The sequence below is a fragment of the Neophocaena asiaeorientalis genome, unplaced genomic scaffold, assembly GCF_003031525.2.
Source record: "Neophocaena asiaeorientalis asiaeorientalis breed wild unplaced genomic scaffold, Neophocaena_asiaeorientalis_V1.1 scaffold119, whole genome shotgun sequence".
NCBI classification, from domain to species: Eukaryota; Metazoa; Chordata; class Mammalia; order Artiodactyla; family Phocoenidae; genus Neophocaena; species Neophocaena asiaeorientalis.
In genome coordinates this window covers 3,923,887-3,947,705 of record NW_020175821.1, presented here as the reverse complement: position 1 = coordinate 3,947,705, position 23,819 = coordinate 3,923,887, and the positions used below count along the sequence as shown (strand labels likewise).

The 23,819-nt window shown below is 43.1% G+C and overlaps 1 protein-coding gene across 7 annotated transcripts in view; it reads right to left on the bottom strand.

Moving 5' to 3' along the window:
- Positions 1 to 238: 238 nt before the first annotated feature.
- The window catches only part of GPR176 (G protein-coupled receptor 176), a 90,421-nt gene continuing 66,840 nt past the window's right edge, over positions 239 to 23,819 (bottom strand). For 3 of the 7 annotated variants that reach the window (XM_024732436.1, XM_024732440.1, XM_024732439.1), the window contains 2 exons: positions 7,272 to 7,524; positions 239 to 3,256 (listed from right to left, as the gene is read on the bottom strand). In XM_024732436.1, coding sequence (XP_024588204.1) covers positions 2,134 to 3,256; positions 7,272 to 7,524 — 1,376 coding nt within the window. In that variant the 3' untranslated portion in view covers positions 239 to 2,133. The remainder of the gene's footprint in view (positions 3,257 to 7,271; positions 7,525 to 23,819) is intronic. The other 4 variants (XM_024732435.1, XM_024732437.1, XM_024732442.1 and 1 more) reach the window with 2 other exon arrangements.

Below are 23,819 nucleotides of genomic sequence, written 5' to 3'. Positions count from 1 at the left end.
TTTTTTATTAAAACATAATTCTTCAAAGAGTATAGAAATACACCTGGCCATGACCTGTTAGAAGGCAACCAACTGCTTCAAACATACATAAGTAACATCTATCAAATTCCAGCTCACCAGAATTTATTAAGTTGTACATATATGTTATCAGAATGACACCAACGTGGCTACATTTGACAGATTCTTCTAAAGTGGACACAAGTTTCTGACAGGTTATGTTTCCCCTTGTTTCTGACAGGTTATGTTTCCCCTTGATGAACGCTGTAACAACTGTGACGGTTTGAAAGATACGCTTGAAGGGCCACAACGGGAAGCATGAGGGCAAGGAGCTCCAGAGCGCACACAGGGGCCCCGGGAGAGGGGGTGGCGGGCCCCTGTTTCCGCTGTGAGCACACAATGCTTCAAAGAAACGAACACAAAGAGGAAGGCACTCCCTCCTTTGGACAAGGGTCTTTGGGTTCACATTCGGGAATCACAAGACAGCACACCCAGGAAAGGACAGGAAAAGGAAACTCCCTACACATAGTCTGACCTTCCTACGAGGGACAAGGGCCTGTGTGGTTCAAGGAGAAGATCCGTGAGGACCCCTGCCGTTGGGATGTGTTCTTTGCCGCTGAGGATGCCCCCTCCCCTGCTCAAGGCACTGGATTGGCTCCCTTCCATACTATGAACAAGAACAAAACGCCCTCCAGAGAAGAGCAGACCTGGTGCTTGATTTGTTCTCCTTAAGAGTGAAGTTTCCTTTGTGGTTTGAATTCAACCTGGTGAAGCCCACCCCAACGTAGACTCGAATTGCTGTGAGAGCCCCCAGGCAACTGATCAGTTGAGGACACTGTCCTCCCTCTTCTGTCCTGTCTGGCTCCTGCTACAACTTCACTGGGAAGGAGTAAGTGGAGAGCTCACCTGGGCTAGGTATTGCCTTGGCATTGTACAGTGATGAATTCCTTCTCCATGTTCTGTCCCTCCTTTGTGCCCCAAATGAAGGGAGAACCACAGTCGCACAAACAGACTGAAAATGAGAGTGGCGACGCATGGGGTCTGCAGTCCTCCTTGGAAGGGAACCAACTTTTCCCACTCTTTTGGGCAGACTCACTTTTCCTAATCAAGTATTTTTAGCTTGACGTTTCCAGAGGACCCCGTTTACCCTAACTTTGCCTTTTTAAATGACCTTTAATTCCAGAAGTTGGCACAAACCTTTTTCAATACGCTTTACCCCTGCTGATTGCTGCATAAAATCTTTCACATGAGACCATGTGGGAAGAGGAAACTCTACAGAGTGTGGATATTTCTCAGTCTTTCTTCTCCACTTCTAAGCTTCTCCCTCATTTGTTGAAAAAAACACAGCTTAAGGGGGAAAGACATGATAAAAGCTTTTAGTGTTTTCCAATCAACACTGCGGACTTCTCTTTCTGAGGCCTTAGTGATGCCCGGAGATGGTCAGGATAATCAAGGACAGAATATCTTCCTAATCCCTGGGCACATCTATTGCCATGTCTGTCAAATGGGGGTTCAATATTCATTCATCCCTCACCTACATCCCAGCGAAGGAGATGAAGGGCATCGGGAGAAACCGTGAGTCATGTGATCAGGCTGTCCAGAAAAAAGGTATCAAATGCCAAGGTTCTATCTTCCCTAAAGATACAGATCAATATAAACCATTTTGAATATCTGTGATTTTAAAATCTATCAAATAGGCATTTTCTTGGGGCCACACGGCTCCATAATTATCTTGGGCTTCTCTTAGAGTGCCCCTGCTTCCTTTGAACTTATAGACATTCTTCTCTCCGTGTATTCTTTGCAGGGCCCGGAACAGAGATATCCCCAGAAAATGCACACAGAGAACCTACCCAAGACCCGTTTCCCACTACCCAGCTTTCGTCTCCACAGAGAGAAATGTGGACTTTACTGAGGATCACTGAGATAAATATATATATATGTATAAATATATATATATGCCCTCAATAAAGAGGACATTCGATTTTATATAGATTTCCCTCTCATTCAAAAGCATCTGGCCCACAGAGGAGGAATCAACCCATACTGGGCTGCAAGGAGATCAGACAAATCCTAGGCCCAGTGAAGGGAGGGCAGGAATGTGGAAGGTCTGTTGCTTCCAGGGATTTACAAGACTTGCTAGGAATCCACCTTTGGGAAGATGCTCACTTTATTGTTTCTGCTCATCTTCCGTTCCACCCTGCCTACCTTGGGCATCTTTGTCTGGATCAGCTCTTCTGGGGTGTTGCCCAAGGGGGGAAGCAGCCTCTTCTTGCTATTTCGGGTCTCCGAGAGCCACTGTGGAGGCAACTCAAATGGCCCAAAGCCGAACTGCAGGGAGTACCTGTCAGGGAATGTCTCAGGTTCCACAGAGACTGCTGGTGCCACCTGGGATACAGAGTCCACTGTGCCCGGGGGTGGTGCAGGGGTAGCAAACCGCGGCCCCTGCTCTGCCTCCAGGCAGGTGGGAAGTAGCTCCCTGGCCTGGAGGTCAGCTGAGCCGGCATACTTGGCTTCACTCTCTTCCTCGTCATCCGTGGGCTTAAAGATCTGCTGCTGCCCAATGTGGAACATCTCCAGGAGCTGGCTGCCCGAGCGCATGCTGGGCTCCAGGCTGGCATCGGCCACCCCGCTCCCTGTGCCCACCACATTCCGGCGACTGTAGCGGTGGTGTAGTTGTACCAAGGTCCCTACCAAGCACTTGCGGATAGATCTGTTCACAGTAAGAAAGAGCACAGGGTTCGCCAGCAGAGAGACTTTGGGCAGCCAAATGGCCGTGAGCAACAAGAAGACAGAAGTGTTGGGGACATTGAGCACAGTCTGGTAGACGACCAGTGTGGCATAGGGCACGCTGCATAAGATGAAGACCATCACCATGGACAGCAGGGTGGCATGCAGCTCGGCCTCCCGCTGGGAGGCATAGGGGATAGAGATGGTGTTCTGCGGAGTCCGCAGCGCTGCTATGATGACCTTCTTCTTCTGGCTGGCACTCAGGGCCCGGCGGATCAGTATCAAGAAGAGGAATACCACAGCCACAGGCACGATGACCGTGGTGATGTTGTAGACCAGAACGTAAACCAGGTGGCCCAACGAGTTGCTCCAGACTTCCGTGCAGGTGGACATGGCATAGATGTCAGCCACGTTGGTCACCGCAAACACAGGGACGCTGGCCACCACGGCATGGGCCCAGATGTATATCACTAGTTCTCGGGACTTTGCATCAGATATTTTTCTCTCCAGAGGATAGAGGACTGAGTAGTACCTGCCAAATGCACAAGCAAAATTCATTTCACAGAAGATACACTTTAATTAGGGGAATCTATTTACTAAAAGTAGGAGAGAGGAAAGAAAGGGTCAATTTCTTCTATTCTGCCTAAGACAGAGGAAACCACTGGGGGACTTAGGAAGCTAGACCTTAAGTTTTGAGGATTTTGCTGTACAATTCACAGTTAGTCTTATAATTATTGCCACCAGGACTAAATCCAAAAGAGTGCCCTCAATATAAAGGGTATCTCCCTCTGCTGGAAAGACACCTCTTTTTCAATTTAAGGGTAAAGGGTAATTTGTAAAAAAAATTTTTACCTGGGGTAGAGGAGCTTGAGGGCAATTTTCAAAGCCACTAAGAGAAAGGAAATGTGTCTGCACACAAATCCAAAGGAGACTCGTGCCACAGTGGATATGCACGGATATCACTAGCATTTACAGCCACCTGGGGCAGAAGAAGCCAGTGTGAGGGAGGGACTCTGACAAAATCCTTCCACAAGATCAATCTGACTGAAAAAAATCATGCCTGCTCAATCGCCATTGTTCCCGTGATAATCGCTCAGTACCCCTAAGAGCAATTAATAGACTTAAAATGCCTGCATGATTAGATTTTTGTTAAAATCAGGGAAGACTTTTTTCCTTCAAGCTTGACTTGATTATTCTGTAACCACCTAATCAGAATTCCAAAGGCACCTTGTTTCAATATCACCTATGACTGGGGGAAACCGAGTAATGTGTTAAGACTCTTAGAACCACATCTGTCATGAAAGGGCAGCCAGCAGCCCTCAGAGATATGGTGAGTTTCTTCACCTTAGCTCGGCCCACATCTGTGCAGTCAGCTAATGCTGGAGTTGACCTTCCAACCCTATTAACATGCATTCCCTCATGGGGCCAGCTGAGCAGGCGTGCCTTCTGTCACAAGGATTTCTGAGCACCACCTATCTGCTAGGTATTGTGCCAGGCACTGGACTGCAAAGATGGAAGGACGCACGGGAATGTTTCTTAACTAAATGGGGAAAGGGGGCACGTAGACAAACAATTATAACCGAGCAGATGGTGGCTCTACTGGAGGGACGCACAAAGGAGATGAGGAAAGGGAGCACCTGGGAAAATGTCAAGAGCAAGCGGCCCTGTGGTGGAGTCTGGCAGGGGACAAGCTGTGGGAGAGACGATGCAAACACAACACAACCATGGATGACCAGAGATGGGTGGAGTGCAGTAAAATGTGTTCTAGAAACACAACACAACCATGGATGACCAGAGATGGGTGGAGTGCAGTAAAATGTGTTCTAGATCACTTTCGGGGAAGGGAAAAAAAAAAAGAGAAAGAAATCTATAAGTTATGCATGCTCTCAATTGTTTTTCTCTGAACATGGAGAAGCTTTTCTAACCACCGCTCAGTAAATCCAGTGTGGTGGCCCCACGCCCACGCATGAATACACGTCCACTGTCTCTGATTCCCATTTGCTAAGTGACAGGTGACAAGCCCAGGCTTCCTGTCATTTTTTATTCCATTCTAGGTTGGGAAATAGACCGCAGCACAAGCACACAGGCTCGCTATACATCATTTTGTTAGTATGTGCGTCTCTAGAGGATGATGCAGGAAGTGTAGGTGGCCTCCCGATTCACTTGCTGACTTGGTGCCACGAAACAAATATCTGGGAAAGAAGTGAGAGAAGGGACGTTTTCCCTTTGTCTTCGTGCACAACAAACCTATACTTTCCAGTAATCCGCATCTCTGAATAAAGAAATAGGAATTTACCAAACGTGCTTTTCTACTAAAAGAACTTGCTTACCTTTTTTGAACAATTAGGAATTTTGGATTAATAGATATACACTACAATATAGAAAATAGATAAACAACAAGGACCTACCATGTAGCACAGGGAACTATATTCAATATCTTATAATAATCTATAATGGAAAAGAATCTAAAAAAGAATACACACACACACACACACACACATATAACTGAACCACTTTGCTGTATACCTGAAACATTGTAAATCAACTATACTTCAATTTAAAAAAATAAAAGACACACTGAAAAAAATGATGGCAGAAATACAGTAGATTTTCTGCTGCAAAGAAAATAAGGATTTCTTATTATTTGCATATTTTCTTGCCTAAAACCAAAGGCTCAAAATAACCCACAGGGATTATTGCATTGCTTCCAGGTAGAATAGCAACCTGTCCAGAATAATGTGTTCCCATTCTTGTTGAATCCTATTCTTAAAAAACCTTCAGGATTCATAGCAGCATTATTTATAATAGCCAAAAAGTGGAAACAACCCAAATGTCCATCAACTAGTAAATGGATAAACAAAATGTGGTATATGCATACAATGGGAATATTATTGGGCAATAAAAAGGAATGAAGTAAGTTACGAGAGTAGATCATGAGTTCTCATTACAAGGAAAATAAACATTTTTTGGTATCTGTATGAGATGATGGATGTTAACTAAATTTATAGTGAATCATTTCACAATATGTGTAAGAGAAGTCATTATGCCATATACCTTAAACTTGTACAGTGCTGTATGTCAACTATAACTCAATAAAGCTGGAAAGAGAAAAAAAGAAGTACTGATACCTGCTATAACATGGATGAACCTTGAAAACATTATGCTGAGTAAAAGAAGCCAGGCACAAAAGAACACATATTGTATGATTCCACTTATATGAACTGTCCCCCCATACAAAGACAGAAAGTAGATTAGTGGTGGCCTCGGTCTGGGGGTGGGAATGGGGAATAACTGTAAATGAACACAAGGTTTCTTTTTAGGGTGACGGAAATATTCTAAAGTTCAATTGTGGTCATGGCTACACAACTGTACATATACTAAAATTCACTGACTTGTACATTTTAAATGAATTTTATGATGTGTAAATTATATCTCAATAAAACTATTAAAAAAAAAAAACCTTCGGGAAAGAAAAGCCCACCATGTGGACTGCAGACATAAGACCTCACCAAGCAGGTAGTAAGGGGCCGCCAGAAAGACACACCTGCCGTGAACACAGAATGGATCAATACAAAAAGCATTAGGAGGGGCTTCCCTGGTGGCGCAGTGGTTGAGAGTCCGCCTGCCGATGCAGGGGACACGGGTTCGTGCCCCGGTCCGGGAGGATCCCACATGCCGCGGAGCGGCTGGGCCCGTGAGCCATGGCCACTGAGCCTGCGCGTCCGGAGGCTGTGCTCCGCAACGGGAGAGGCCATAACAATGAGAGACGCGCGTACTGCAAAAAAAAAAAAAAAAAAAAGTTCTTGTGGACACAAAATATTTTTCATTCTTCTTTGCTTATTTAATTCTATTCTCTAAAATGTCTTATTATCTCAACTGTATTCATGAAGCGCTAGCAACAAAGAGAAAAGACAGGCACCTGTTGATTACTGAGAACGTCACACTTCCCTTTGATAAATTTGGTCAAAGTACGTAGGACAGCAGTAGCTAGGATGTAAGATTTATTTCCAAATGAACATCCTTTAAAAAAGGATGAGAAGAGAAAACAAACACCATCACAATATAAAACCTTGGAAGTAAATCCTCCAGAGGAATTCTGGTGCTATCTGGCCAGGTCCAACAGGACTGTCTAATCATTTGTTAAATAGCCACTGAACTGTTCTCTTGTTCTTCCAGAAATGTTTTCATCCTGCATCAAAAGGCCCTAATTGCAGAGTTAGCAATCTGATGAGCAATCTACTGCAAATTGCAATGCAAATACCGCTAATTCCAACCAAGCTGAAACTATATCATGATCCAGCTCTGCCCCAGCATCGTCATGATGTAACCTCCCCAATGCCACATCTTTTCTCAATGGTCCCATTTTCTAGAGCTGCTGTCTTCTGTAAGGCATCTGTTTCAGCAATCGACTCTCTTTCTGCTGACAACAAGCAGACTAAAAAGCAGTATTTGGAACACTGACTATTCACTATTTGCTTCGTGATGCTAATTTTTCAATACACTTAAAAAAAAAAAAAAAACTTGCACCCCTGGCTACCTGATCTTACCTGTCCAAGGCAATGGCAGGGAAGCTGAGGATAGTCACAGAGCAGAAGACTTTGTGCAAAAACTTAACGACCTTGCAGAAGAGCATGGTGTAGATCCACCAGCAACAGTGAGGACTGGTGCTAAGGATGATGTCGAAGGGCACGCAGACCAGGCTGGCACAAATCCCCGAGCAGGCCAGGTTTTTAATGAACCTGTTGGTGACAGATTTGAACACGGTTGTGCGGCAAGTCGACCATAACACCATGAAGTTTCCTAGCCAGATGGGCAAAAATAAAAACAAACAAAAAAAAATGTTTAAATAAAAAGAAAGAAGACAAAAAAAAGAAAGAAAGAAAATACAGGTTAAAAAAAAGACTGAAAAACCATATTTGAGAGTTCATTTCAAAGCACTTAAAGGCATATGATGTTGTCAATTTATGTGAAATTATTAAATCACTTCCATAAGTATCAAAAAGTCTAGAAGAGTTTTCTAGCCGTGAGTTTTATTTAATTTTAGGCATAATAGTATCATGACGATGATTCTGTCTCACCTGAGTATGAACAGTCAGCTAGGGATTACTTAACCTCAGCCAGTCTACTCTGACCAAGTTTGCAAATGACCTCGCCTTACCAAACTCTGTAACAGAAACAGGACGAAAGCCACACATGTGGCTTAAAACTTCCTAGTAGTGATACTTTTAAAAAGTAAAAAGAAGCAGGTGAAATTTTAATAGTGTATATTATTGAACCCAATCTATGCCAAACATTATCGTTTCAACGTCATCATTACTTTAAAAAGTATTAAAGTAATATATTCATTCTTATTTTTGTGCTACATCTTTGAAATGTGGCGTGCATTTTTTTGTTTGTTTTGTTATTTATTTATTTATTTTTTGCTACGTTGGGTTTTCATTGCTGCGCTCGGGCTTTCTCCAGTTGCAGTGAGTGGGGGCTACTCTTCGTTGTGGTGCACGGGCTTCTCATTGCAGCGGCTTCTCTTGTTGCGGACCACAGGCTCTAGAGCGCAGACTCAGTAGTTGTGGCGCACGGGCTTAGTTGCTCCGCGGCATGTGGGATCTTCCTGGACCAGGGATCGAACCCATGTGCCCTGCATTGGCAGGCAGATTCTCAACCACTGCACCACCAGGGAAGCCCCTGGTGTGCGCTTTTTAAATTGAAATATAATTAATATATAGCATTGTATTCTTTTTAGGTGTGCATGGTGTATGTTTTATTTTACACTTACAACACATTTTCAGTTCACGTTCGTCACATTTCAAGGGCTCCATAGCCACATGAAGCTGGCGGCCACTGGACAGGCCTGCACTGTTCTAGACCTTTAGTGTCAATAACACACTTGCCTGTCCGTCTCTGAGCATCTTCCTCCTGTGGCCTCCACAGGCCTACAGCCTCCTGGTGTTCCTCCCACCTCTCCCAGGCCCTGGCTGCCCCAAGTCTTCTTCACCAGGCCCTTCCCCATCCTCTCTCTCCAGCTTCTCCCTAGGTTAAATCACCCATTCAGGTGGTTCTCCACTGAAATGCTGGTGACTCCCACATTCATGGCCCAGACTAGGCCTCTCCTCTCAACTCCGGACTCCTGTCCCACTGAACATCTGATTCTCCACCCCTTCTCGGTCTGTTCTGCCCACCCATTGTCCTCCAGAGCCTACACAATCCAGGGCCAACCTGCCTAATCTCATGCCACGCTGCCCCTGGCTTGCTGGGCACTGGCTACGCTGCCCTTTTTTTCTGTTCTTGAAACACAACGAGGCTGATCTGGTCTCCACGCCTGTGCACAAATTTTTTATACTGCCTAGCATGGTCCTCGTGTGTCTGATTCCTTTTAATCCAGGTCTTAGTATAATTGCTGCCTCCTCAAAGAGGCCTCCGCAAACCATATTTTTATTTTAAATACTCACTGCTCCTCCCTCCAGCATACTCTCTTATAATATCCTCTTGTGGCCTTCTCAGCTCTTATCATAATTATTAGTTTACTCATTTTCCCTTCAGTTCATGAGGATAAAAAAACATGTCAATCTTGTTCACTATTATAAGTCCACTGCCTAGTTCAGTATCTGGCACAGAACAGGCATTCAGTAACTATTTAGATGAATGAATTTGAAAGAGGACAAACAGTAATCAAAAGTCCCTGCAGCAAGATAACCCGTTTCGTAGTAGGAATGTCATGAGAGGCTATTCTGAGTCAGTAGTTCCCAAACCTCACTATGCATCAGAAGTACTACACCAGACATCCTGAATCATAGTTATAGGTATAGAGCTGGGAACCTGCATTTGTAATATGCGCTTCAAATAGAGTTGGCTCCCAGACTGAGTTACAGAAATGCCACATCTAGACAGAGACTGTAGCCTTTCATCCCCAGAGTCTCACAGGGCCCAAGTCGTCAGGTATGCTGGGCAGCCTATGTTACCAGGGGAGATTTTACCTGGTGAAAGATCCAGGTCCACATGGCCAGTCAGTCATGACCCAAGGACACTGCTCTCTCCTGGGCACAGGCACAGAGAATGCCCTCTAATGACTGAGGCAACAGCTCAGCCTCATGCGGAAGGACAGCACGGTGCCAGGGGAGGGGAGCACAGGGCTCAGGGCTGCAGCTGAAGCCACCACCAGGAGCTGCCTCGCTGCCTCAGATGCTGACATAACTTACTGTCAAGAGTCTCTTTTCAGACACAGTAGTCTACAGCTACTTCTTATCTGCCAGAAAAAAAATGGGCACTGCATTTAGGTAAGTAGGCCAGCTGCTTCCAGCAAATTCTCTACCAAACTTTCCTTACATAAATATGCTGACTCAGTGAGATGAAATTCACAGTGTGAATATATACACACGTTTGTTCAATAGAAAAGCTGTTTATACTAATGTTACCACCTCAGGCCCCCTCAAGCTTTCCTGTCACCAAGGTTACAGACAGCAATAATGATATATTTGAAGCTCCATCTATATGGGGATTTTTTTTTCCTGGCCTTTCCCACTGAAATACAGATTAGGATCTGGCTGAAGCATCTTTCCTCACTTAAGTTTTACAGATAGGACTGAAAATCTGGTAACCATCTAATAATGAAATTGCCCACTTAAAGAAATCTGCCATAGGGCTTCCCTGGTGGTGCAGTGGTTAAGAATCTGCCTGCCAATGCAAGGGACACGGGTTCAAGCCCTGGCCCGGGAAGATCCCACATGCCGTGGAGCAGCTAAGCCCATGCACCACAACTACTGAGCCTGCACTCTAGAGCCCACAAGCCACAACTACTGAGCCCACGTGCCACAATTACTGAAGCCTGAGCGCCTAGAGCCCGTGCTCCGCAACAAGAGAAGCCACGACGATGAGAAGCCCGCGCACCGCGACAAAGAGTAGCCCCCACTCACCACAACTAGAGAAAGCCTGCGCACAGCAACGAAGACCCAACACAGCCACACATAAATAAATAAATAAATAAATATTTTTTAAAAAAAGAAACCTGCCATGAGGAGAGTGTCATAGTATCTTCAGTTGTTAATATCGGGGCTGTCTCCAGTCCACTAGGGGACTTCCTATAAAGACCATCCTTCTGCTTTATAAAACAAGACCCACAGGATTTTCTATTTCGCTATCACTGTTAATCTTTGTCGCTTGGTAGGTTACACTGAATAAAACATTTTGTATAACAAACAGGAAAATTCATTGCAAAGGAGAGGACAGGCTGTGTGCCAAGGTCTCTCATGCATACAGCAGATTTCTTTGAAACTAATCTCCATCATTACCCTCATACTCTAACTCTCTTATCTTTCTCTCTCCCTCCCAATTATGTCAGGCACACTTTTTTATTGTTTTTTTCTTAAATCATACATTTTATTAGTATGTCCACGCTTGCGAATGAGGAAACTTGTTTTCAATGAGTTATTACTGAAAAACCCGAGATGGCTATAATCACATTGTATCTCCACTTACTTATAAAACTCTACGAGGCATCTGAAGACTAATCCCTTTTCCTAAGAACCTGAAGCTAAAGAAGCCTCTATGTTCTTTCCCTTCTTTAAACCACCTCTCTCTGTCTTCACTTAAAAACTGACTCATTTGGCTCTAAGAACCCAAATTAGAAAAAAGTATCAGGAGAGGAGCACCCACACTCAAGATCTGATTGGCCACACATTAAAAAGAAAAGTGTGTGTGTGTACACATGTGTGTGTGTGTATACACACAACAAAACAAAATAATTACAGACTTGATCATTTAATCTCATGAGCACTTTAGATTCTTCTTAGCTTTACAAGGTACATCAAGGATAACTCAGCATATATTTTAAATAACACAGTATTCAACCTTGAGATACTTTTTAGTTTAGACATCATGGTCTCAATCACCCAACCCCCTTTAGAAATGATTCAAGTTCTGTACCCATTCTTCCTCCCTACATATTCCCATTATATTTTCTAATGCTGGATTCCATGACAACATTCAGTGCCAGGGCTGTGGGCACAGCAACACAATTAGTACACACTCACAGCACACACAACCAAAAGGGGAATAAGAAGTAGAGCATGATGGCGCTGGTAATACAAACCTACTCTCCCTGGGGCCGCTATTACTCTATCATTACTCCTCATCTAAAATACAAATCAAGGTTTCTCTTTACACAGTATAATCTGATATCAGACAATGCCTTAAAGGACAAAAAAGAAAGTAAAAATTACCCACCCAATGATAACTAACTGTAAACTTTAAGTATTTATCCTTCCAAACTTCTTTTTATATATACGGACTTTTTGATTATGCCAGTGGGACCAACTACTCACACTGCTTTTCTAGATCTTTTTCCGTAACAACCACCTTTCTATACAATAAATAAAAATAGATATATATCATCATTTTAACAGCTTCATAAAAGCAATAGTGCTTCTCTGGTTATACCCTAATGTATTTTGTCTATCGCACATTGATGATTTTTTTTAAAGCTGTTTTCAATACATCTCTATTATACAATGTTGAGATCAACATCCTTATATATTTAAGTTTGGAGGAAGTGAACTGATTATTTACTGAAGATAAATTTCTAGAAGCAGAAGTTCCGGGTCAAAGAGTTTACACATTTTTAATATATATTGCAAAATGACCCTCCACAAAAGTCATATGAGAGAGGTGGTTTCCCCATATGCTAAAAGTTCTGCTGTCTCACTAAAATATTTGGAATTTTGCATACTTCCTCAATCCTACGATTCATATTTTCCTTATTTCCAGAAAATTTTCATCCATTGCCTCTGAATCTTGCCCTATCCTTTCTCCTTATTATCTTCTTCTGGAATTCTTATTAGATTTACGTTAGACCTCATTCTAGTCTCTTAACCTCTCATTCATACTTTCCATTTTCCATCAATTTATTGTCTTCTGCAAACTGAATGCTATTTCTCATGCCTTCCTTCCATTTTATCAATTCCCAATTCATCTGGAAGTAATCAAACCATCATTCTTTCTTTCTTTCTTTTAGCTTCTTGGGTAGTAAACTTTTTGAAATTTGTATTTGGGTCCACTTCAAACTGCTTACTCTTTATTCCTAGTGTCTAGTTATTTTACTATGGCTCTTTTCCTTCTTTAATCTGTAATCACGTTTGTTTTTTGGCTGTGTTGGCTCTTTGTTGCTGCGCGCGGCTTTCTCTAGTTGGTGGTGAGCGGGGGCTACTCTTCGTTGCGGTGCGCAGGCTTCTCACTGTGGTGGCTTCTCTTGCTGCGGAGCACGGGCTCTAGGGTGCCCGGGCTTCAGTAGCTGTGGCTCATGGGCTCTAGAGCACAGGCTCAGTAGTTGTGGCACACGGGCTTAGCTGCTCCATGGCATGTGGGATCTTCCTGGACCAGGGCTAGAACTGGTGTCCCCTGCATTGGCAGGCGGATTCTTAACCACTGTGCCACCAGGGAAGCCCCTGTAATCATGTTTTTTAAATGCTTGTACTTTCTTTTAGATTATTCTATTGTTTCTAGTTCTAGATGTGTTAATTTTGCCATTTGTTGGTTCTCCTGGCCCTCCTTTTATGGTTTTCCTCACATGGTTTTTAATGTTCAGTTATGAGCTCATAGTATATGGGGGTTGTTTTTCTGTGGCAGGCTACAGACCCTGGTTGTGGAAATGTTTCAAGTGGCTAGCCAAGCACATATTAGTACTTTGTTGCACTTTCATGTGCAAATCAAAGATAATGCAGTTGAAAGACCATTCTGAGAAAGGTTTAGTGTGTGGGGAAATTTTTACCCTAGGGAGACGCAGGATATTTTAATGACTAAGAGCATAGACCCTGAAGCCTTACTCCCAGATTCAAGTCCCAGCTCCACCATTTACTAGCTGTGTGATCGTGGGTGAATTAACTTCTCTGTGCCTCAGTTTCACCATCTGTAAAGTGGACATAATAACAATGCCTATGTCCCAGGGGCATTGTGAGGATTTAATGAGCCCATACAAGTAATATAAGCACAGCACTTAGAACAGCTTCTTGTGCCTAATACATGCTACGTAAGTAGATATGTCACTGTTATTATTAGTTGCAAAAGTTTCCAAGGAAAGGTCTGACAGAGACAGAAACAGTGAGAGCCTGGGCCAGAGGAAAAGAAACCTGGAGCTGTATATAGAGAAGACAGAAGAGGACAGGTCCCTAGAAGGACTTGGAAGCAATCAGGAAGAAGAGACAAGGTAGGACTGACTGGCCTGCAGGTTCCACATGGAACACTGGGGTCTGACAAGGAAGAAACTCCCTAGGTTTACCCTGTGGAGGTCCCTTGGGTGGTGCTGGCAAACTCACAGCAGACTGTCCCGTGGGGTCATGATGGGTGCCTGGGACTATCGTGTTTGAGTAGTTGTGACAACTTCAGAGCTCTGTCCTCAGGCCTGTGGCACACACACAACTTGTCTCTCTCCCCCTCACTGTTGTCTGGATTCAGTGACTTCACTAAAGCCTTGTCTCCCTGGCAGGGGGGGCAGGGGCCGTTGCAAGATCTGCTCCCTCCTAGAATGTCCAGCCTCCATTTGAATTGCACGTGACAGGTCTCAGACCAAGGACATCTCTTCTCCAGATGGAGTCCTGCTCCTAGAATCCATCAAGCCTATCATAAGACATTCAAAACACCTTACAGAAATCTTGCAGCAGCACATAAACATGATACATCTTAATAAAGCCCCAGAGTGAATTAAAAACCCAAAGGGTAAAAAAAAAATCTAAAAAGGAATCAATGATCTTGACATGGTTTCATTAAGAAAAATGAAAAATCTCAAAGTGATGATGACTTCCTAATGTTTTCAATTCAATAATCTAAACAGCTTGAAACCATCAAGAGATTATTTGTATCATTATGGGAAAAGTTTTTAAAATGCTATCTGGCCAACGATAATGGTACAAGTAATAAAACAATGATTATAACTATACTTTATTATTTGCTTTAAAAACTTTTTAAAACATTAATAATTACCCACCATCTTCCCAATAGGTAGCCACTAAGCACTCTTGTGCATTTAGACACACAGGTTGAGCAATTAAGAATTTTAATCAGAATTTAAATTTTGAAAAAGTCTATTCAAAAATTATTTGAAAAAAAAAAACTTCAATTGGCCCTTGAACAAAGCATGGGTTGATCTGCATATAACTTATAGTCAGCCCTCCACAGTTCCTCCACATCCATGGATTCAACCAACCATGGAATGTGTAGTACTATAGTAAATATTTACTATTGAAAAATATCTGCATATAAGTGGACCCACGCAGCTCAAACCCATGTTGTTCAAGGGTCAGCTGTATTCAGTTTCTTACCACCTTTCTAGAAAGTAAAGGTGTCCCTGAATATCTGAGGGCATTTCTCCATTTTATTTAGGTATGGTTCAGAGGTAGTTTCATTATGACACCGATTTTTGCAAAGAGTTAGTTTTAAGAGAATGCCAGGGCTTCTCTGGTGGCGCAGTGGTTAAGAATCTGCCTGCCAATGCAGGGGACATGGGTTTGAGCCCTGGTCCGGGAAGGTCCTACATGCTGTGCAGCAGCTAAGCTTGTGCACCACAACTACTGAGCTCTAGAGCCCGCAAGCCACAACTACTGAGCCCGCATGCCACAACTACTGAAGCCCACATGCTGCATCTACTGAAGCCTGCGTGCCTAGAGCCTGTGCTCTGCAACAAGAGAAGCCACTGCAATGAGAAGCCCATGCACCACAACGAAGAGTAGTCCCCGCTCGCCGCAACTAGAGAAAGCCCGCACACAGCAACAAAGACCCAGGGCAGCCAAAAATAAATAAATAAAATAAATAAATTTATTTAAAAAAAGAATGCCAGAGGGGGAAAAATGCGAGATTGACTAATTAAACCCATTTTGAAGAAGAGCAGAGGTACAACAGTAACATGATTAATATTACCAAAGCATTCAGTAGTTCCCTACTGCCACTAGGAAAAAAACAAATGCAAACTTCTCAACGTCATATAATACCCTTTAAGATATGACCCCTGGCTGCTCCCAAGCTTACTACCCAAAGTTACAGCATCATGATAGAATGAAATAACCCTGGAAATCTAAAGGGCAAATCCACATTTTTCTCTGAACCCTTAAACCTGCTGCCTAAGCAAAACCCTCAAAGGAAACTCCCTTTCATTAGCAAGAGTGCGAGAGAGAGAGAGAGAGAGAGAGAGAGAGAGAGCGAGGGAAAGAGACAGCGAAGGTAAGACAAGATAGGAATGAAGAACTCCTCAGTGTAGAGAAGGCAAATGGTACCTGACAAGTTAAAAAAAAAAAAAAGACACTGTTAAGCTCTGTGAACCTGGGAACACAAATATTCAAACTGAGTTACAAAGTTCACACTTCCAAAGGAAAGCTTAAATAGTTCTAAAAATGATTCTATTTTATTCTGATTTTTAAAAAATCTTTCTCCCATTAATCTATGTGGGTAAATTTCCCAGCTACCCAGAGAGTCAGCACTGGCAAGGTGATAAGTAGCTTTTTGCCACTGGTATTATTATGAATTATGGCCGCAGCAAGAATGTGGAGGAAAACAAGCTTGTAGCCAGAGCACTGTGTCTGGTGGTTTTCAATACAATTTGCTCTTCCTCTGAGTCTAAAAGTTTGAGCCTCTCCCTCACTAATGAAGTGTCAATTTGCTGTAACTTGTGATTAAACTATCTAATATCTGCCCAACTCTTTTTAAACTGATCATTATTAGTGTGAGAAAACTGTTACTTTAGTTACAATTAATCTGATTCCAGAGGTTGCTCTGAAATGATACAGAAGGTTCCAATTAAGCAGGAATTGGATTAGCAGGAAGAAGCTATGTAGTAAGTTTATTAAAATTCATGGTGAATTTCAAATAATTGCTTTGAATGAAAAGCATCTCATGAAATACATATCCCCAATCTAACCTTGGATGGTTTCCCCTTAGAATACGTGTTCCCAATGACTAATTCAGATAAAATATTAACAGGATTCAGTTTTGTAATACATAAGAATATAGAAAGAGACTCCAACAATAGCCTCTTCCACTCAGCTCCCGTGAGGTTGCACAAAGAATTTTAGGTGAGTCTGCAACAAATGTGCATATGTTTTAGCAACAATGGTATCCCCAAAGGTAAGGCAGACTACATAACTCAATCAAGACAAAGAGATCCCAGTGACCATAGCCACTGGGGTTATCTCATGGAAGTCGCAATGCCCCTGAAACTAGCTCAATCCCTCACATCTCTCAACACACAGCAAGATACACACAGATCTAAAAGGTAAGAAGAAAGACTCACAAAATCTGAAGTTGATAACTGTCCTTTCTTTTTTTTTTTGTGATACGCGGGCCTCTCACTGCTGTGGCCTCTCCCGTTGCGGAGCACAGGCTCCGGACGCGCAGGCTCAGCGACCATGGCTCACGGGCCAACCCGCTCCGCGGCATGTGGGATCTTTCCGGACCGGGGCGCGAACCCGTGTCCCCTGCATCGGCAGGCGGACTCTCAACCACTGCGCCACCAGGGAAGCCCCTGTCCCTTTCTTTGACTACTCAAATTTTTTCCATATAAACTAACAAGAAAATTTTCATAACTTCACAGGATTCCTTGCTCTCCGATCTCTCACATTAAATAGGTTAACCTCCCTGAAAGGTATATTATTCCCTGAAAAAAAAATATGGCAAGAGTCTCAGTATCATTGGCCCCATCTAACTGTGACAGCTTCGAACCTTTAATAACCGCAAGCTCCATTTCCCCCTCAGTAGGTGTATAGAGAAAGCTTCCAGGGAAAAGGAAGAAACCAGTTATCAAACTCTCTCTCATTACACAAGCTCCCCTTGGATCTGCATGCTAACAAGATATTCCTGATTAAGTGGAGGTGAAGTAGCTCACTGCCTTAAATGTCTACTCCACAGGCCATCCTACTAAGAGGTTCTTGTCTACATTAAATTGCTTATGTAGTCTTTGAAGGCAGGGTCTGTATATTCTGCAGCATTCATACAGCATTAGCCTAGAGGGGTTATTTCTCCCATAAAATACTGTGAGATTACGAAGCCTGAGAAGAACCTTATCTGGAAATTCTGTTGACCCTCATGAGCATGAACCACGGTTTTGTATCTAGGAGTTGCTTCATAAATACCCAGATAAATGAATGAATAAAAGCTTGAAGTTCAATATGACTCTATCAGAATTATCAGAATGTTTTTTCTGTGTACTCAGTTTTTCAGGTACATCTATTGATGCCAACTGCCTTTGATCAACAAGCTGAATGTTTACTATCTCCCCATCGCCAGCACACAGTGTCAGAGCAGCTTGAGAGTGATGTATTCAACGATACATCACACTATACTATAGTCTAGTGAACGTGCACAGAATACACATGCATTCTATTCTCCTACACCCTCAGTTCCAGTAACTACAATTATGCAGTCTGAAAGGGAAAATTATGTTGGAACACATATTTCCAAAGAACACAAGGGTAAGATAATTAGAGGGCTAAGAAAGGAAAGTGAGCCCAATCCTGCTTCAGTCCACGGGGACCCAGCGTGGCTGATGTGAGGTGGAGGAATAAGGTTTTGGAAATGAGCGTCTCTTATTCCTTATGATCTGGCACAATCTGACAATGACATTAATTCAGAGTTGAAAGCTCCATTGCTTTTTTTTTTTAGCTGAGTTTGGAAGGAGAAGGGGAGAGGCTGGAGGGTGAGGGGCAAGAAATGGCAATTCTAAACCTTTTCCTAACAGATTTCGGGCCACTCCCTCACTAGTGGGGAGGGGTTCCATCTGCTCTAGAATAGACTTTCCCATGGCTCCTTCACCACTTTCTCCAATTCATATAAGGAAAGAGGAGGCCAGCAGCAGAGGGGTGTTTGTAGAGTGAGGAGCTGGGACCAGGAGAGCCAGAGCAGCAGATAGTATAAGAGCTGGAGGAAGCCAGACCCAGGCCAGGGCCAGAGACACATGGTCAAGGCAGGGAAGGCTCTGGAAGGAAGTGATGGATCTGAAAGTCAGAGCTCGGTGGGGAATAGAACACAAGAGACATTGAAAAGACGAGTTACAGCACACAGCCCATCAAGGCCCACCAACAACATAAGAAAATGAAATAAATGCTCAGATAAAATACTAGGAGCCAAGAGCTCTGTAAGAAGTGGGGATTGGCACATGGGTAACATGGAAGGAGCTTGATAATTGAGACAGCCTCAGTCTAGACTCTGAACTTGGATATGACTCTTTGTGAGGCAAGAACTGAACCAATAAGATGTATTTAGGGGCCTTGCAGGTGTAACATGATTTTGGAAATACCTGTAATGAAGGGCATGTGGATGGGCTGCAATAACACCTTTCAGAAAGCAGATTCTTAACATTTCTCTTTCTCTCTTTTCCCCTTTTTCTCCTTCAAGTAGTAGCAGAGGATGGAGAGAGAAGAGAAGATGACAAAAATTGAGAGCAAAATAATAGGGAGAATAATTTCAATTCCATTTATCTCCATGCCAAGACCTAGTTTGTACGTGCATTTCCCAATGACTATTTAAGGCAACCAAAGCCTTCTGTGCCTGAATATTCATTAGTCACATTGCTGAAAACTGGACAAAAGGTTTCTTTTCTTTGTATCACGTTCCAAGAATCCAGGATTCATGATTATGGTAACCACAGTGATACAGATAAACAGAGAAGGAGAATTCTCCTTTAGCATTTCATGAATAAGCAGCTTCCAATTCCTGTATTTCTCCTCTAATATTTGCTGATTTGAATAACACTGAGTCATTTACCATGTAATTTTCCTGCTGGTTCAAAATAAAATCAGCATGAAATACTATTAGCTTGTGTAAAGCACTAAGATCAATGAAGAGATGTGACCTCTTAATTCCCCATTATGAAACAAAAGGCCAGGGGAAGCTTTTTTTTTTTTTTTTTTTTTTTTGTGGTACGCCAGCCTCTCACTGTTTTGGCCTTTCCCGTTGCGGAGCACAGGCTCCGGACCTGCAGGCTCAGCGGCCATGGCCCAGGGGCCCAGCCGCCCCGCGGCATGTGGGATCCTCCCGGACCGGGGCTCGAACCCGTGTCCCCTGCATCGGCAGGCGCACTCTCAACCACTGTGCCACCAGGGAAGCCCCAGGGGAAGCATTTTTTATCTTGTGAGATATTGATTTTCCTCTTTGTGTGTTTGTAAATTACTGGCTTTCAGAGGGTAGTCAATGTCACTGATTCAATGTGAATGAAGTAATAAATAAGATAAAATATAAAATCTGTTCACTTTCATTAAGCTCCAGTTTCCATTAGTCTTGCCTCTGACATTATTCTTATAAAGGTTTAAGCATGCAAACACCATGGCCGAAGGCAGAACATTGGCTAATAAATATTAGCCAACAAATTTTAATATTACCCCAAGGAAATAAAAGTGAGCATATATACAATGGTCAAGGAAACAGTGACATGCTATAACATTTTAAATTGTCATTTTTCCAATTAGAAACTCTATAATGCTTTAATAGGAAGAAGAAGGTAATCTACAACATTTAATTGACTTTATATACTCACATGAATGGAAGGAACCTGGAAGAGTCATCTATACCTCCTTGTTTCCACATAAGACTATGTAAATCTTGTGCAGAGAAAAGATATTTTTGCTAACTATTAAGACTTCTGGGAAAAACAATACCTTCAGGCCCCCCTATGGTAATCAGCTTCCAAGATGGCCAGTGATCCCTGCCTCCTGGTATTCCTGTCCCCTTGTAGGCTTCTCCCACAACTGAATAGGTAAACAATGGGATTAGCAAAATAACAGTGAGACTTCCAAGGTCATAAAAGACATTGTCTTAATCTCTTGAATCACGTGCCTTGGGAAAAGCCAGAAGATTCTGGCTACTCATTACAACCTCTGCGTTTCCTTCCTCTACCTCTCAGCTTTTTCACAATGAAAATAGCTTTAGTTTATTTCTTTTTTTTTAAGATTTTTTTTTTTTTTTTTATTATCTTTGGCTGCCACCGGCCTTAGTTGTGGCACACGGGATCTTTGTTGAGGCATGCAGGATCTTTTGTTGCAGCGTGCAGGCTCTTTGTTGTGGTGCATGGGCTTCTTGCTAGTTGTGGCGTGTGGGTTTTCTCTTCACTAGTTGTGGCGTGCAAGCTCCAGAGGGCATGGGCTCTGTAGTTTGCGGCACACAGGCTCTCCAGTTAAGGCACATGAGCTCAGTAGTTGTGGCACGCGGGCTTAGTTGCCCTGTGGCATGTGAGATCTTAGTTCCCAGACCAGGGATTGAACCTGCATCCCCTGCACTGCAAGGTGGATTCTTTACCACTGGACCACCAGGGAAGTCCCAGCTTTAGCTTATTTCTGAGTGTTTTTTTTTAAACTAACACATGTTCACTATTATAAATTCAAATGGTTCAGAAAAGTATAGGAAGAAAGAAAAATCACCTGGAATCCCACCACCTTAAGATAAACATGAAACATGATTAATATTCTGGTCATCATCTTTTAATACACCTCTATATGTGTATAAACACAATTTTATGTAAACGGTATACCATTTGTACATACTGTTCTTTGTGGACACTAGTGTGATTTTCTATTTATTTGTAAATTTATATGCTGTATTTAGACATATATGAATATATCACAGTTTATTATTCACCCTTTGTCCTCTAGATGGGCATTCACTTTGTTTATGAGATTTTGCCATTATAAATAATATTGCAATAAATACTGTACATATATGCTTATTTTCTGGTGTTTTTATTTCTGTGACATTGATTTCTCCTTTCCACCAGCAATGTGTACAGAACCTTTTCCTCCAAAATGTTTGCCTATGGCAGGCGCAATCACTTCTCATGGAGTTTTGCTAATCAGTGGGTGAGCAGTTATATGAAGATCCAGAAGGGGTAGTCCCTGTGCCCAGTGCCCTAGGCTTCATGGATGAGGCATCACTGGTAGGGCATATACTTTTCAGAATGGATTACTGTTAACATTTCTGGAAAGCACTTCAGCCAGTTTGGGGTTGAACACTGCTCTAGTCCACCATAAGCTCAATAACAGGTCTACTTGGGTCAGGCAGACCTTCGTACATCATGCTCTGTCTCCCAGATTACATACACTGCCTCTGTGGGGTGCAAGCACCCCCAAGAGTGTTAGCATGAATTGTGCTGGGGTGCCTACTTCACCAGCCAGATAAGGAGGACAGAGTGGCAGAAGAGGGAAAAAGAGAAAAACCTTAGGCCTCAGAGGAGAGCTGCAACCCACAACAAATCAGTCCCCAGAATTGTGGTACAAATCTGATCCAAGAAACATCCAGTCTGAGCACGCCAGAGCAGAACAAGGAATGAGGAATTAAGGGTACCGGCTAGAAGTAGAAGTGGGAAGTCACTTCTAGAAAAACTTACTATTCAGCAAAGGACATTGAGAGGGAGTATACTTCTGGAAAAAAATTTCCATAGCTGGAGTAAAGACAGGACCCAGGGATGCTTGAAAACTAGAAAAACCTCAGGAAAGGGGGACCACACAGGAAGGTAGACCTAGTTTTAGCAAGGAAGGTGCAAGAAAGGCTCAGAAGCTGCTGGGCCCTAGGAGTCCTTAACTCTCCAGGTGCTCCTCTCTCTAAGCCTGACATGCTGGCCACTGGAAGGTCCTCCCCTTCTGCAGGGGGCTTCTACAGGTTCTGCAGTGAGCAGGGTAGAGCAAGGCAGCACGCCCACAGCGTGACCACCGCAGAACTGGGGCAAAGCCAGAACACCCACAGCATCTGTGCACACACATTGTTTCCTTCTTGTTCCTGTAACCTTTCCAAATGGCATTTACATGAAATCCATCTTTTCGATGGTTTTTAATTCATACGGTGCAATGAGCTTCTATGATTAAAATCCATCATGCTCATTAAAGCTGCTTCTTCAGCTCTTGCCTGGAGAAAACTGAAGCCTGTGGAGGCCTGAAAGCAGTTGCAAATGTGCCAGCAGGGTCAGCCTCCAAGAAAGACCACTGACCACTGACACAGGGTATCCTCAGAGAATGGCAAAAAAAAAAAATTAAAATAAAAAGGGGAAAACATTTCCCACCACTAGTTAGGGAAAATAAAATTTATAAGATCAAGTATTAAAGGGTATGGGATATAAACATTTTATATGTTTTTGGTGGGCAAGTAGATCGCTATAGTGAATGAAAAGTAACCTGGCAGTATCTACTAAACGCATGTTCCTTGACCAGTCCTACTTTTGTGAAACTATCCTACAAATAAAAGAATCAATATATAAGGCTGTGCATTGAGCTATGCTTGCTGAAGGACTGCTGACCATGACCCCAAGATTGAAAACAACCTGAATACCCATCATTAGGATAAACTGTGGCATGTCCCTATAGGAAGATAGAGAAATATATAGAAAGATACACCCCAGGCTGTCAACATTGATTACTTGAAGCAAAGTGGAATGGGCGGATGGCATAATACACGTGTGTAATTTAATTTGTTTCTAAACTAAAGAAGTGAAAGGGAAAATATGTTTGCTCACACACACCTCTCTATGTCTATCCAGCCTGGTATGATGCTGAAGACAGTCTTCAGCTGACTGAAGACAGTCAGCTTTAGGGGTTAATTTTTCTATTTCCAAAAGTCTATTGTTAAAATACAGATATTTCTGGGGTTTTTGGCCCTTACCACCTGGGGAAATGATGTTTTGCTCGCTTTCTGGCAGTGACAGCAGGCTGAGGGGAACTTCCTTTCCTAGGACAGGTAGGCACCTATGCGGGGAAGAGAGGGGCAAAGGCACTCCCTGGCTCCTAGCCTGACAGACATGCGCGTTGCTGACACTGAGGGAGAGACACTGAGAGGAGAGGTGGATGGGGCCTGCGTTTCCCACCTTTGCCTGAGGCCACTGTGACTTTGGATGCTGCTCAGGCTTCCTTCCCGGTTCACTGAGGGTGGAGTTGGCCCTCTGCCAGCTAGAAGGGCAGCGGACAGACGGGGACCTTGAGGGGGTCTGGGGACGCACAGACTAAGCATCGCCTGAGACAGTAACAGGGATCAAAGGTGCCAGACATGGTTTCTTGCAATCAATTCGGGGAGCAGGACAAGTAATCATAAAAGTGTGATTTTCCTCAGCTCCAATAAAATGAAAATGCCTGCCTTTGTTGTGAAGAGCCAGG